The sequence below is a fragment of the Melanotaenia boesemani genome, chromosome 11, assembly GCF_017639745.1.
Source record: "Melanotaenia boesemani isolate fMelBoe1 chromosome 11, fMelBoe1.pri, whole genome shotgun sequence".
NCBI lineage: Eukaryota > Metazoa > Chordata > Actinopteri > Atheriniformes > Melanotaeniidae > Melanotaenia > Melanotaenia boesemani.
The window spans coordinates 31,698,809-31,712,471 of record NC_055692.1 but is presented as its reverse complement, the minus strand read 5'-3'; the positions used below and the strand labels follow the sequence as shown (position 1 = coordinate 31,712,471).

At 39.6% G+C, this 13,663-nt stretch overlaps 1 protein-coding gene across 2 annotated transcripts in view; it reads right to left on the bottom strand.

Moving 5' to 3' along the window:
- The window catches only part of nsmfb (NMDA receptor synaptonuclear signaling and neuronal migration factor b), a 64,647-nt gene extending 54,258 nt beyond the window's left edge, over window positions 1-10,389 (bottom strand). For both annotated transcript variants that reach the window (XM_041998424.1, XM_041998425.1), the window contains exon 1: window positions 10,123-10,389. In XM_041998424.1, coding sequence (XP_041854358.1) covers window positions 10,123-10,193 — 71 coding nt within the window. In that variant the 5' untranslated portion in view covers window positions 10,194-10,389. The remainder of the gene's footprint in view (window positions 1-10,122) is intronic.
- Between the last annotated feature and the right edge of the window lie 3,274 nt (window positions 10,390-13,663).

Here is a 13,663-nt window from a genome sequence, read left to right as displayed (position 1 = left end):
ATCTGCTGAATGCTGCACCTATCTGGCATTTTTTATTGTTATCTTTCTGACACTGTTCCCACCATCTCTACCATCTCTCTGCACATTACACATGCGGAAAGGTGGCTAGTAAAAGGCTGATGACTTCATTAAGAGACACTGGCTTTGCTACACTCCACTGACAACAAAGGGCATGAGTCAGGCAATCACCAATACCTCCCAAGAGGCTGAAAGTTCATCAAGGTGCTGGGAAAAAAAAAAAAGTTAAGTATCTCATATAGAGAAAGGCAAAAGCCTGGATGGAAGCAGGAGCAGCCTCAGGCTCAGATGGAGGAAAACATTTTTGCTGGTCCGTTGAAACACTGGGCAGATACTGGCTTTTATTAAAGGAACACAAGATAAGAGGTTTATGGTCCTTAAGCACTAAATGACCATAATGCATTTCTCTGGAGAGTGGGCAGCTTATGAGTTTTGTAGCTTTCAAAGCCCACTTTTCATCCCATTCTCCTACACTTTGTCACCAGCTTGATTTTCAAAGTATTCACAAAAGCCCGAAACAGAATAAACACACATGAGCACAAACATACTATGGATGTTACCAAACTGATATTTTACAGCAAATGAAAGGAAACTATCATTCTCTCACAACACATGTCTGTTTGACCTCCATTCTGTTTAATTAGATTCTCATAAAACTGTGACTAACATGATGACAGTTACAGGTCTGGGACTATTAATGTAGCACAGAGACAATGGAAGAGGAATGTTTTCATTCATAACAAGATTTCTTCTGGTTGTTAATAGTCAGCAATGGTTACACATGACTTAATGTGTCCATTTACAACATCCATTGAAGTCCCATGTCTGAACTACAGAACCAACATGATAACAGAGAGCATTTCAATCAACAGACTGGGAAACTTTCTCCAGAGACCCTTAAAGATCCAGTCTTCAGAGTCCTGTAAAGGCTGAATTCAATTGCTGGATCCAATTCCTGACTTGACTCTACTGACACACAGGAATATGGATGGGTCTACAAATAAGTATCAAGTTAAGAAAATCTGCAATTTAATATTCAGAAAAAAGGACATAGTCCTTCAGTTTCAGTATTAAGCCAAAAAAAAGATGGCGGCTCAATGGTGGCTGCAAAACATCTCTGGCTCAAATTGACACATACTTAAAAAACATACTATAAGATAATAATTTGGTCTATAGATTTCTGTTTTCTATCGTCTAGTATGAGTGTTTCTTGTTTTGACTGTCTTGGTGGCAAAATAGGGATAATCAGGAATATGAGGAGGAATTGTGTCTGTGCACAGAGAAGGGGCAGCAGGGCTGACCATGCCAACAGAAAAAAAGAAATGCTCATTAAAATTGGCCACTTTAAAATAGAAACTTTCTTTTTGGTCTTTGCAATCTCACAAAAAGGATTGTTCAGCACGGAAGGAAAAGGTTAGGAGCTTAATGAAAGTCCCAGAGCATGAGTCCTTTGTCGTGCATTGTGCCTGAAGCACTTAGAGATGAGCCAGACTACCTCGCTATCCTATTTATGACAAACCTTTGTAGAGCACTCCAAAACCTGGCCGTCTGCTTTTGTCAACCACTCCAATAGAAAAAGATTACAAGCAATTTAGAGGCAGTGTCGTCTTTAATATTTCAAGAATGAGTTACTTCTGGGGACTTGCAGACCACAACAGTTTTGGACTTAATAGTTTCCACTTTGGTGAAAATGTGATTTCATGGCATCTTTCCCACAGGACTGCGCGACCAGCAGTGACCCTGTCTTCACGGCTGCACAGATTAGTTCCAGCCACGGTCCACAGGGGTTATTAGCCATAAAACATCTGGGCCCCCTTCCTAATACATAAAGCTGTCAGAGTCACGGGTGGGAAGCATCATTTGAGGCAGGGAAGGTCAAATACGACACTGGAGTTTCAAATCAACAGTGATATCCAAAGGAGTGTAATGAAGTCGGCTTATACAACACATCCTGAAGAGGAACTTCACAGGTTTTTGGTTTCAGGTTTGTTATGAACCAATGGTAACAGCAGGACTTTGTTAAAACATCATAATATGTCAGTTTTCTTGCATAAACTCATATTTTAAAAACATCTGATCCATTTTTATATGTGTTGAATTGAGAAATGTGGGTAAATTTACTCCAGAAAAATTAAATTTAGTTTGCTTTAAACCTCCTAAAACCACATAATGTATTTTCGGGTTGTTGAAACTAAGAGAAACCATCAATATGTAACTAGCAATTTGATGGTTTGATTTATCCTGAATGAATAATTGTTTATTTTCCCTGTCAACTATTTTTGTTTAATTTAATGCTTGTATTTAATAGCTGACCTAACTGACATGAAATGAAATGTAGGAACAATGGGGTATTAACTGGAACTAATGCTTAATGCTTTACTTTGCTTGACTGTAAGATGAGATTACCTCCTGAATAGTTATCATGGAGGCTGCCTGAAAACTGCATCTGACTCATGCATTTGTGCCGTTACTCAGTCGAGAGAACACAGTTTGCGTGCATCGTTCTACTTCAGCAGTGATGCTGCTGACAGGACGGCTACTTTTCAGGACAGACATGCTGCAGCTGCAGTTAATGTTGCTGTGAAAAGTTGTAGTTCATTAGCTCTGACATGCACTGATGTTTCCAGTAAAGCAGCCCTTCCCAAACTTCTCTTCTGGGCCCTTTTTTTGTCAGAAGGAAAATTTCTGTATATTTAATTTAGATATAAGTTTCCATCCATGATCATTGTGTTTTGCTGCTAATTGAATGTTTTCAGGCAGTGAAAGGAGTCTATAATCCTCTCTGCCAGTCTGCTACCACATCTTCAGTTTTCTAATGAAAGATGTTATATTTTATCTGCCAGCTGTGGAAGCTGTGTGTTGGTGCGCTGCAGCTGGAGATTCAGTTCGGTGAGGTTGGATCCATTCTCTTTGCACAGTGCAGAAAAAAATCTGGGCTTTTACTGGTGTCATTTTGATGTATTTTACTGTTGCTATGATGTCTGTCATCACATCATTCATCAAGAGGCTCAGCTGTTTTGAAGCTAACCCCCCTTGATGAATCATCCAGTGTGTCCATTGAACATCTGGGGAAATGCATTTGACAGAGGCTTGCAGCCCACCTAGCTTCCCAGCTGTAGTGTTTGGCCTTTTAGCCTGGGTAACTCTCCTACTTCATAGAGGCAAACTGAGAATTCACCAAGAGAGATGTTGTTTTATTGAAGCAACATTGTTTACAACAGTTAAGTAGTTCTTGTCAAAAGAATTTTCCAGGCTTTTATTTCTAGGGCAAGATGTCTCCAGTGGCCTGACTTGTTTGGCTCTGTATTGTCATTTCCTAACTTTTTTAAACATACGATTCACTCTTCTCTTTCTCTTCATTACCTATCTTTGTACTGGTGAAGCTCAGAGCAAGATGTGCCGCATCATATTTAGTCTTCTCTTTAGTTGTTTCAGCATTTGGTGTTCTCATCATTTGCCTTATGTTTGTTGTCTTTTCACAAACTTGTCCATGCTTTGCTAGTAGTGCAATTTATTTAACCTAGATGCTCTGTGATAATCTGAGCCCCTACAGTTAGCATTTAAAGCTACAGATAGAAAATAAGAAATAAACATATCCGATACGACATCCAAAAGCAGTTTCTAGAGGACTATGTGGCCAGGATGAGATTCCATGAAATACAATGTCAACATTTCCAATAAATCTACATCTTTTTTTTTTTCTTGTGCATGAGCACAGGTGACTTTACACATCCGATTTATCACCACGAATCATTCACACAAGCAGTTATTACAAGACAGGAGGAGCAGCGGTGGCTCTCAGACCCAAATTTAACTCCTTCAGGACAGTATTCTTATGTTTTCTTTTTTTTGTTTGTTTAGTTTTTTACCATGAATATTGCTGTTTCACTCTTTGATAAGTCCTGTCACTTCCCTTTTTCCTTTTATTTTAATACTTAGCTTTGGTTGCATATTATACACACCAAAGGCACTTGGAAAAATTTAGAAAATTAAAAACCTTGTTTGGACGAGGGACATATAGTTTGTTTAAATACAGCCTGTGGCTGGCATGTTCCTCACAGACCATCATGAAAGATATCATACTTTGTTGACTAAAAAACTTTTAAAAATTATTTGTGGATCCCAGAAATTACTACATAGCATGTGACATCAACATCTGGTGCATTAACAGAGGTTTGAAAACTTAACTTCAGGATTCAGTTGGTCTTTTTGGAGCTAAAGTTGATCATATTGTGGTAAGTGGGTGAAGCTGGAGATAAAATCTAATTGGACAAATATACGTAGCCATCATGCTGAATATCTTGTTATGCAATTGTGTATAAAATCAACCAGCATGTTAATCATAAGTTAGTATCATCAGTAACAACAAATGCAATTTCAGGCCAATGAAAATATTCAGCCTGAGAGCAAATATGTTAAGATGCATAACAGCCAGAATGACCTGAATCATGCCTGACTCCTTACCATAAATGCCAATTTCCGCATGCCAACACATCACACTCAGCAAACTTTTCAAACCTTACTTTACACTCAAGGGCTCATCTGGATGCACTTTTTAAAGCAGCACTATGTAACTTTCTGGCCTTAAAATGTGTGTTTCTGACTAATTTGATGCCACAGTGCATTCCTGCAGCCCTCATTGCCCTCCAGCAACTGGTTGAAAAATTTCACAACTTTTATTTCTGAGAGCTGCATCATTTTACAGCAGAGTTTTACTTAACAGAACTTTACAACTGGACATCAACACACTGGCCATTTTGAATGTGAACTATTGCTAATTAGTCAAAGAAATGCAAGACAACATGAGAGGAAGGTAGGAAGAGAAGGAAAGAAAGGGACAGAGCAAATTATGAGACACCAATCCACATTGGGCTGACTTTTACTGACTGGAGAGAGCACAGAGTATAGGAAGGATACAAGATGGATGCCTTCATTAGGGGACATGTCACAGTCAAAATCTGCCAAAGTTCAGCAGATCTTGTTTATGGAAACTGGACATTCACTCACTGTAAACAGGGATTTCTTCCACGCAGTCTTGCATTCCATTAGAGGCTATTTATTTATCAAAATATGCTTTTAAAAGCCACTGAAAGCATTAAAAATGTCAAATCTTAAGAAAACATTGCTTGGTTGGCTACAGAAAGCTGAGACAGAGAGTAACGTTATCCATAATGAGGCCAAAAATGTTCCCACATATACCTGCTGTTTTCTTTTGGGCAGCATCCACCTGAACCTAACCTTCATGAGAGGGAAGTAGAAAAATGCAATGATAGTTTGAAAAATCAAAGTTTAGCACCTTAGAATGAGCACAATTCATTATAGTCATTCCCTGTTTGTAAGCCTTTGTGGCCAACTAAATGCTAGCAACAGGTGGAGAGATGAGGTGATCACATTAGAACAAGTATGTGAACATAGCTCATGGATGTGCTCACATACTATGAAATAAGTACAGTAGTCCTGTGAACTACTGTACTTATTTCACAGTCTGTCCTGAAATCCTGTTGGCAGTATTGATCAACAGCTCTAAAGGCAAGCAAGATAAGAAAATGGAGAATTGCAGGTACACATTGCTTGTCCTAACACACATTGTCATCCGTTGAATAAGATTAGATAACTGTCACACTATCACATAAACAGCTATAGTGCAATGCACAGTGAAATGTCGTTCAGCTATGACAAACATTTTGTTTAGTCAGCTAAGTTGGACCTACACTGAGATGGTGTGCAACGTTTTGTTAGCTGAAACTGGGCTGTTAAATCTCCTCAACCTAGTTTCTTTGAGGCCAAGGAGATCCATGTTTACAGGCTGTAACTTTTTTTAGCTTGGCAGTCCTTTGTCAGGTTTGAAATAATACATCTTGTGGTGGACATAGTGGATAATCAGGGCACTGATGTCCTGTTAAAATTAATTCAGTTGTCAATGTTGTTTGGTATAAATATTTATTCCTTATACACTCACCGGTCACTTTATTATGTCCTCCTTGCTTGTACTGAGTTGGACACCTCTTACGTTCAGAACTGCCTTTATTCTTGGTGTTATAAATTCAACAAAACATTCCTCAGAGATTTTGCTCCATATTGACATGATAGCATCACACAGTTGCTGCACATCCATGATGAGACTCTCCCGTTCCACCACTTCCCAAAGCTGCTCTATTGGATTAAGATCTGGTGACTGTGGAGGCCGTTGGAGTCCAGTGAACTCATGGTCATGTTCAAAAAAGCAGGTGGAGATGATCTGAGCTTTGTGACATGGTGCATTATCCTGCTGGTAGTACACATCAGAAGATGCTGCACTGTGGTCATAAAGGGATGGACATGGTCAGTAACAATACTCAGGTAGGCTGTGGTGGGTAAACCAGGCCACATTGGTACTTAAAGGCTCAAATGATTTTGTCCTATTGTCCATGTTGGTGAGTCTGTGTGAATTTAGCCTCAGTTTCCTGTTCTTAGCTGACAGGAGGCACCCGGTGTGGTCTTCTGCTGCTATAGCCCATCTGCTTCAAGGTTTGTTGTGTTGTGTGTTCAGAGATGCTGTTCTGCATATCTTGGTTGGAACCAGTGCTTGTTTGACTTCCTGTTGCCTTCCTATCATCTCCAACCAGTCTGCCCATTCTCCTCTGACCTCTGACATCAACAAGACAGTTTGGTCCAGACAACTGCTGCTCACTGGATATTTTCTCTTCTTCAGACCATTCTCTGGAAACCCTGTAGATGGTTGTGTGTGAAAATCCCAGTAGATCAGCAGTTTCTTAAATACTCCAACCAACAACCATGCCATGTTCAAAGTAACTTACATCCCTTTTGTTCTTCATTCTGATGCTAAGCTTGAACTTCAGCAAGTCGTCTTTACCATGTCTACATGCCTAAATGCATCGAGTTGTTGCCTTGCAATTGGCTGATTAGATATTTGTGTTACCAAGCAACTGAACAGGTGGACTTAATAAAGTGACCTGTGAATGTACATTCAATGCATACTGGATTGCTACAGATTCATTTCCAGTAAGGAAAGTGCTAAAATAGTTGCTTTGAAGTTTGAAGACACTGGTGTCTTTTCTTTCTGCAAAAAGTTATTTTAGTGGTGGAGTCAGGAATCTAGAGGAAGCAATTGGCCAGAGTTGCTTAAGTGAGATACATTGAACTATCCCCATTTAATACAAACCTACAGTATTTATCTCCTGGTAAATCAAGAGATAGATATGTGATATCAACAGAAGACTGCAGGAAGAAGAGGATAGAAAAGAATGTGCTTCCAATAAACTCTCAAAGACAAAGATAAGTTGGATGTGTCAGTTAGAAAGATAAAAAAAAAGCTTTGCCCTGCTCAATCACTGAACAGCACATGAACACAGATCAAGCGACACTGCAAATCCCTGTTTGGCCGGATTCATCAGAAAGCGCTATTGTTCTGAGACTCATTTAAGTCCTCATCATCAGGAGTGTGGCTCACAATCTCCGATAAGACAGCGAGTACGTTTGCTAAAAGCCTCAGCTGCAGTGTTCTGATACCAGCTATGATTTATGAAGAGCTAAAAGTGAGCTGTGAAAAAGCAGGAGAGGTAGAGAGGGAGCAATAAACAGATAAACTGCAAGAAAAAGACAAAGATAGAGACAGAGAATGTGAGTAAAAACAGAGCATGGGGATGACTGTGGAAGAAGATGGAAAGGTCATGTGTGCATATGGTATTGGCTTCTCTTCACAGAAGCAGGAACATTTAGAGATATACACCCGACTATGAGCAGGAGAGCTTCATTTGTCTACATTTAGGCTTCTGAGGTCAGCATAAGTAGGTGATCCAGACCGAATCACCTACTACAGACCATTAGTCATCCTACAGCCCTCAGACTGAAAACACACTGTTCATGACATGAAGACCTTTCATTGCATGACTCAAACATTTAAAGTTAGATGCCATTTGAATTACTCACAGGTTCAGTGAGTCTATTTGGAAGATTGTAGAAGTGGCTGCACAAAATATGCAACTCTGTGCAAAAGTCTTGAGCCACCAATCACATCTTATATTTTTATATTTCTAGAAAAACGTGAAAAGGATCCAGCAAAAGCATTTTAGGCAAGCCTGTGGGAGGATTCCTCCATCTGTCAGACCTGTTGTCACTGATTTTCAGTCCTGTTCTTTGGCATATATCAGTCTTTTCTCGTTACTTTGTTCCTTAACTCCTATGTTCCACCAAATGCAGAAGTGGTGTAGAAGTGGTGTAGAAGTGGTGTAGAAGTGGTGTAGAAGTGGCGTGGAAGCGGCGTGGAAGCAGCGCAGCTGTTTTGCAGCTTTGCGACTGATCATGGCAGGATACCAGGCGGAAAGCTCAGCATTGCTGCTTCCGGGCAACAGAGGGGTAAGAATGGCTTTTTTGATGACCGCTCTTCCATGCAGACCATCAGCTGAGGGTCCAAATTTCATGTATCTGAAAGAAATCACTTTGATGTCTTTCATCATCTGCAGTAGATAGTTTTTTTTTACTTCTGACACCTCCACTTGTCAAGTTTCCTCAAATGTTTTAGGACACCACACACCATGCTAAGGTAAATGTTTTCAGCTAATATGCTTCGGGAATCATATTATTACAGCAAAAATATTATATTAGATCTGTCAAACTGTCAACTTTGGCACAAGCTAAGTATGAAAATATTTAGAATTAGGTGCCATGTTAAGAATTGACTGATTCATATCAAATGTTACATGGCATAATAAACAACAGCAAAAAAATGCATTCTTCTGGAAACGGATGGGAAATGTAAAGAACTGGAATAAAACTGAGTGGAAAATTAGACATTGTTATCTAGTAAAAAAAAAACTTTTACAGATCTTAAGAAAGGATGAAAAACTATTGTTCAATACGACTTTAAAAAGACTGTGATAACGTCGGGCTGCTTGGAAAAAAAACATGATGAAAAGAAGGGTGGCTCAAGACTTCTGCATAGCAGCATAAAGACCATGAAACAACAGGCAAAGCAGTTTCAATCTACAATATTAGTATATTTTATTTAAATGGTGTAGCTCGCAGACTTTTGGGAGATTTTCATGTAGTAACTTAACAGCATGAGGAAGGACACACACAAAACTGTGGTATATAAATCCTTGTGTGACAAACTGAATTTCGGGCTTACTTTTTTTTCATAAAACAAAAGACCAAAACTTATTCTACTCAGTTATCCTAGACTGCTACTTCTGATTATTTTTAATCGCAGTTAAATAACACATAACTTTCTTGATTACAGTATTTGACCATGTACTGGAACAAGCAGTGATATACAGTGAATAGATGGATGGATGGGAAGTGTTTAATAAAAAAATAAAAAATAAAACAGTTTCCCATCATGCAATGTGGAACATTAAGACAGAAGGGGCAGCAAAACATATCCAGATAACTCTCAACTCAAATCAAAGCTTCTGTCAGGTCCTAATATGTTATTTTGAATTGAACTTAAATCTGTGTTAAGACCACGATTAAAAGAAACTGGGCAGCAAAAGCAGTTCCGTTCACAAGAAGCCAAGTAATCCTTTTTCTATACCCGCTTTTTCCTGTACAGGATTGCAGGACAAAATGAATCTCAATGCAAATATAAAACATAAAAAATAAAATTATAAATCAATTAAATAAAATTCATTATAAGCCACGTCCACTGGACCGTTTTCATATAAAGCCAATTCATTAAAAAGTGACCCAGTTATGAAACCATGAAAGTTTAAATTAAGGCAGACAAAAAAACCTAAAACTTTTTTTTTTTTTACTAATGAAACTACAACAAATGCGCATCCAGCATTCAGTGGCATGAAACAGTGGTAACGCAGCATATCCCATCATATTATGAGGGATGAGCATATTAAAGAACATTAATAGATTCTGACAGCCATGAAATGAGTGAAAAGGATCATTATAAGCAGTTGGCCCATGGTGAAACTTTAAAGAAGAGACTGTAGCAGTAGGTTTACATGCATCAAATCTGGAATCCTTTATCGAATTCACGTGCTGGAGGACTGAGTCTGCTCGTGCAGAAGATATGAGAAGGTGTCAACGCTGCGGTACGCCTCTCGTGCGGTTCGTGTACCTCCTGCGCATCCCTCGGGCAGTGAGCCTACTCACCTAACTTTTGCGGCCACAGAAGAAATCGCATCACTCCTCAGATTCTTCTTTTTGGACACCGCAGTTCCCATGCTGAAGTGGAAACGACACCGAGAAGAAAGCGCAGACCATTCCACAGACTGATCAGCGTAGGAAATAAACAAAAAAGAAAAGTACCAGCACACGGAAGAGTGAAAAGCATCCGCGTCCAGCGAGCCACTTCAAAATGTCACATATTTTTTCTTGTCTTTTTATCTTAATCACGTGCGGATTGGAGTGCAGCGCATCAGCTGGGATATGGAGAGGAAGAGTGAGGAGATGCTCTCTGCTCTCCCCTCCTCATCCATCTGAAGCCTCCAGGAAGGAAGCAAGACCATAAAAGGAGGAGCAATCCACGCGTTTGCTGCGTGGCTTGGACAGGTGGGGGGTGGGCATCGCTGAGCGAAACAGGCCGGTTGATTTTAATGTATGAGACGTGAAGAGGTGTGGATACTTGAGACTTGCAGCCTGTCATCTGCAAACCAATCCTTAATGTGGTTTTCGATAGACTTTTTTTATTGGACCTAAAGTTCAAGCAAGCTTTAGTATTTTTAACTTTTTTTTGATAACAGCTGTATGTCTCCTGATATTTCCTGTAGGCTATATTTCCAGTGGTGGAGCTAGACTTTTATGCATGGGGTGACCAGAGGTTGGGTCAGACTTTATTGGTGGGGAAATTATTGTGTTCCTCTTTCTCACATTCACACTGCTGTGAAAACTTTCACATTAGCCAAGCCAACTGTATTTATGAAACACAGCTAACAACAATCACTGATCAAAGTGTTGACCACAGGAATAAAATGCCATTAGAAAGAAATGAAATCAATTTCACTAATAGATTTACATTATAAGTGATTGGGGGGTGCGGGGTGACATTACTGGATCCTTGTGTCTGACCACAATGACTTCATGACTTCTAGTTCCATGATGGGAGCTGTTGGACTTTTGACATTGGAGCTGGGGTGTGTGTAGGCCTGATCTATGCCCTTCCTCATCCCATACAAAATAAGTCTGATTACAGACTATATTTCTCCATAGCTTACTTTAAAATCAGCTAGCAGCCATGCTAGCTTCCTGTTTGAATGAAACTGGATGGATGCCCGATCCTTAGTGTGCCTTAGTCAGTGCTAAGTAACTTGGATACTGAGGTACTCTTTTAGCATCTTTTTAGTTTATTTTCAGCTCCAGTGTGAAAATCCTAAATAACTGAGTTAATGTGTAGCCTAATCCTTAAAGACACTCACTGAAAAATAGATATGACATGGTTTCCCCACATTATCTTAAACTGATCTAGTGTACCAAGATTAGCACTGCTACATAGATTCACGCTAACATCAGGTTAATAGTTTTTCATAACATTAGCAGTTTTACTTATACAGGGACAAAATCTCTTCTAAAATCTGCAGCCATGCGTCAGTATTTTTAAATAATGGCAATTTCAAACTGGTGTAGTGAAACTGGTGGTCCATGCAGGTCCGGAAAGATGTTTTTGTTCTCCTTCTCCAGTGACCTGTCAATCACTTGAGGTTGCACCTAAGGTGTCCAAACAGATTTCAGAGGCATCCAGTGCCACCCTGACACCCACCCCCACCCCACCCCCAGAGCTCCACACCTGTGAGCCACATTAAACGTTTCCATTATATTTTCCTCCCACTTAAATTTAGAGGTGATTATGGCTTATTGTTAGAGGGAACACAACATTTGAAACACACTGTGTTTAATCACCAGAGGTTTTATCATATTTTATGAGTAAGTAATCAACAAACAGGAGCAAGGAGGAGTCTGTACAACTCTGCACTGAGGCAGCCGTGGTGTGTGTTGCTGCTGTGTGATAAATTATGTCAGTCAAGAATGTGAAAACACACTGTAGTGTGTTTATTTTTGAGTGATCAAGCAGTTAGAAAAACTGCCATTTAGCCCTTGTAGCACTTGATAAAAGGCTTTGCAAACACTGAATAGATCTGATCCATCTTCAGAGAAATGTGAATGTACAAAATAAAGTGCTAATTGACTGACATGGTCAATTAACTCAGTCAGAAACGTGGCATTATACTGCAGCAACGATTATTAAAATTCATAACAGAGGCCTACGAGGAAGAGTTTCTGAAACTGCTGGCAATGGATAAATGTAAATAAAGGAAGACTGATACTCACACCATCCCACTTTAAATGGATCAGCTCTCATTTCTAGAAACATGGTTGAATTTATTACATTAAATAAAAAAAAGAGACAAATCAAGTCTTGAGACCAGGAGGCACTTTTTCAGTTCTACAGGATTCTCTGCAGCTTCCCACCTGCTGCCACCCTCCCAAAACCAGACTGTCTGCCCCCCCAGCACTGGAAATTAAATAAACAAAAACCACATGTAGAGCAAATCATAAAAAAATATAACCATTAAATGTGGTTTTGTAAATATTATCTCTCTCGTCTAACTCTGATGATCATATTGATTTATTTTATCTTACAGAAACATGGCTGCATCAGCAGGATCATGCTAGCACTGATTACATTTTTACAATTTAAGAAAAAGTTCTGTGAAAAAAGAGATGATGTCCTGGCAGAAAATTACCAGGATATTTTACAGCTAACTGTACAGACACTTCGTTAATCCAAAAACACAAATATCTTTACAAATACTTTGTTGCGTTCATGGACATGTCTCCTAATCCGAAAACAGTTTTGTTCATGAAATGATACTACACTGGAGAGAATATCTGAACCAAATAAAAATTTAAGAGATTGAATTGAGTTAATCCAATAACAGTTAAGTTCTTATCCATCATCATTTTAACTCCCAGTGAAACACACAGATTCTTCTCTAGGTTTTGCTGTCCAGGCACGACTTAGGCACATTGCTGCGAATTACAAAGACGCTTCTGGGGGACTGGAACATTGCAAGTCATGTCCACACACACATTAGTGCTCGATACCCTGCTCAAAAACATTCTGCTGCTACTGCATGCAGCTGATACAATCAGAAACATCACATATAGTTGCAGAAAGTTGCTTTTAATAACTACAAAATGTTAAGGATGTGTCAAACAGAGATGGTCTGGACCCCTAAATGCAGACACAAGACGACCCAGGAGGCAGAGGTAAAACTGAGAAAAGACAGTTTATTTGAGCCTGTGCAGGAGCAGTGTCCGGACACTGAAGAGCCCCTTAGGCTTAGTCCAGAAACCGATGAGGACCGGTGAGGAGGGAGCAGAGCCAAGAGGTGAGTGAGGTACACCAGGCCGGAAGATCAGCTTCACCAGGAGTCTGAACACAACAGGAATCATTAGAAGTAGAAACAATCATCAAACAGAATGTAAAAGGCCACAAGTACCAGGTGAGATAACTGGACGATCTGGCAGAGGATAGTAGAATGAGCCGGTGGTTAAATACTGCTGGGAATGAGGGTGGCTTGATTGCAGGATGAGACTCCGGTGTGATGATCAGCCCAGGTGTTGTAATGGCTGCCCTGGATTAAACCTGTAGATCTTCTGGCCAGATACAACCATGACACACAAAAACAGACAG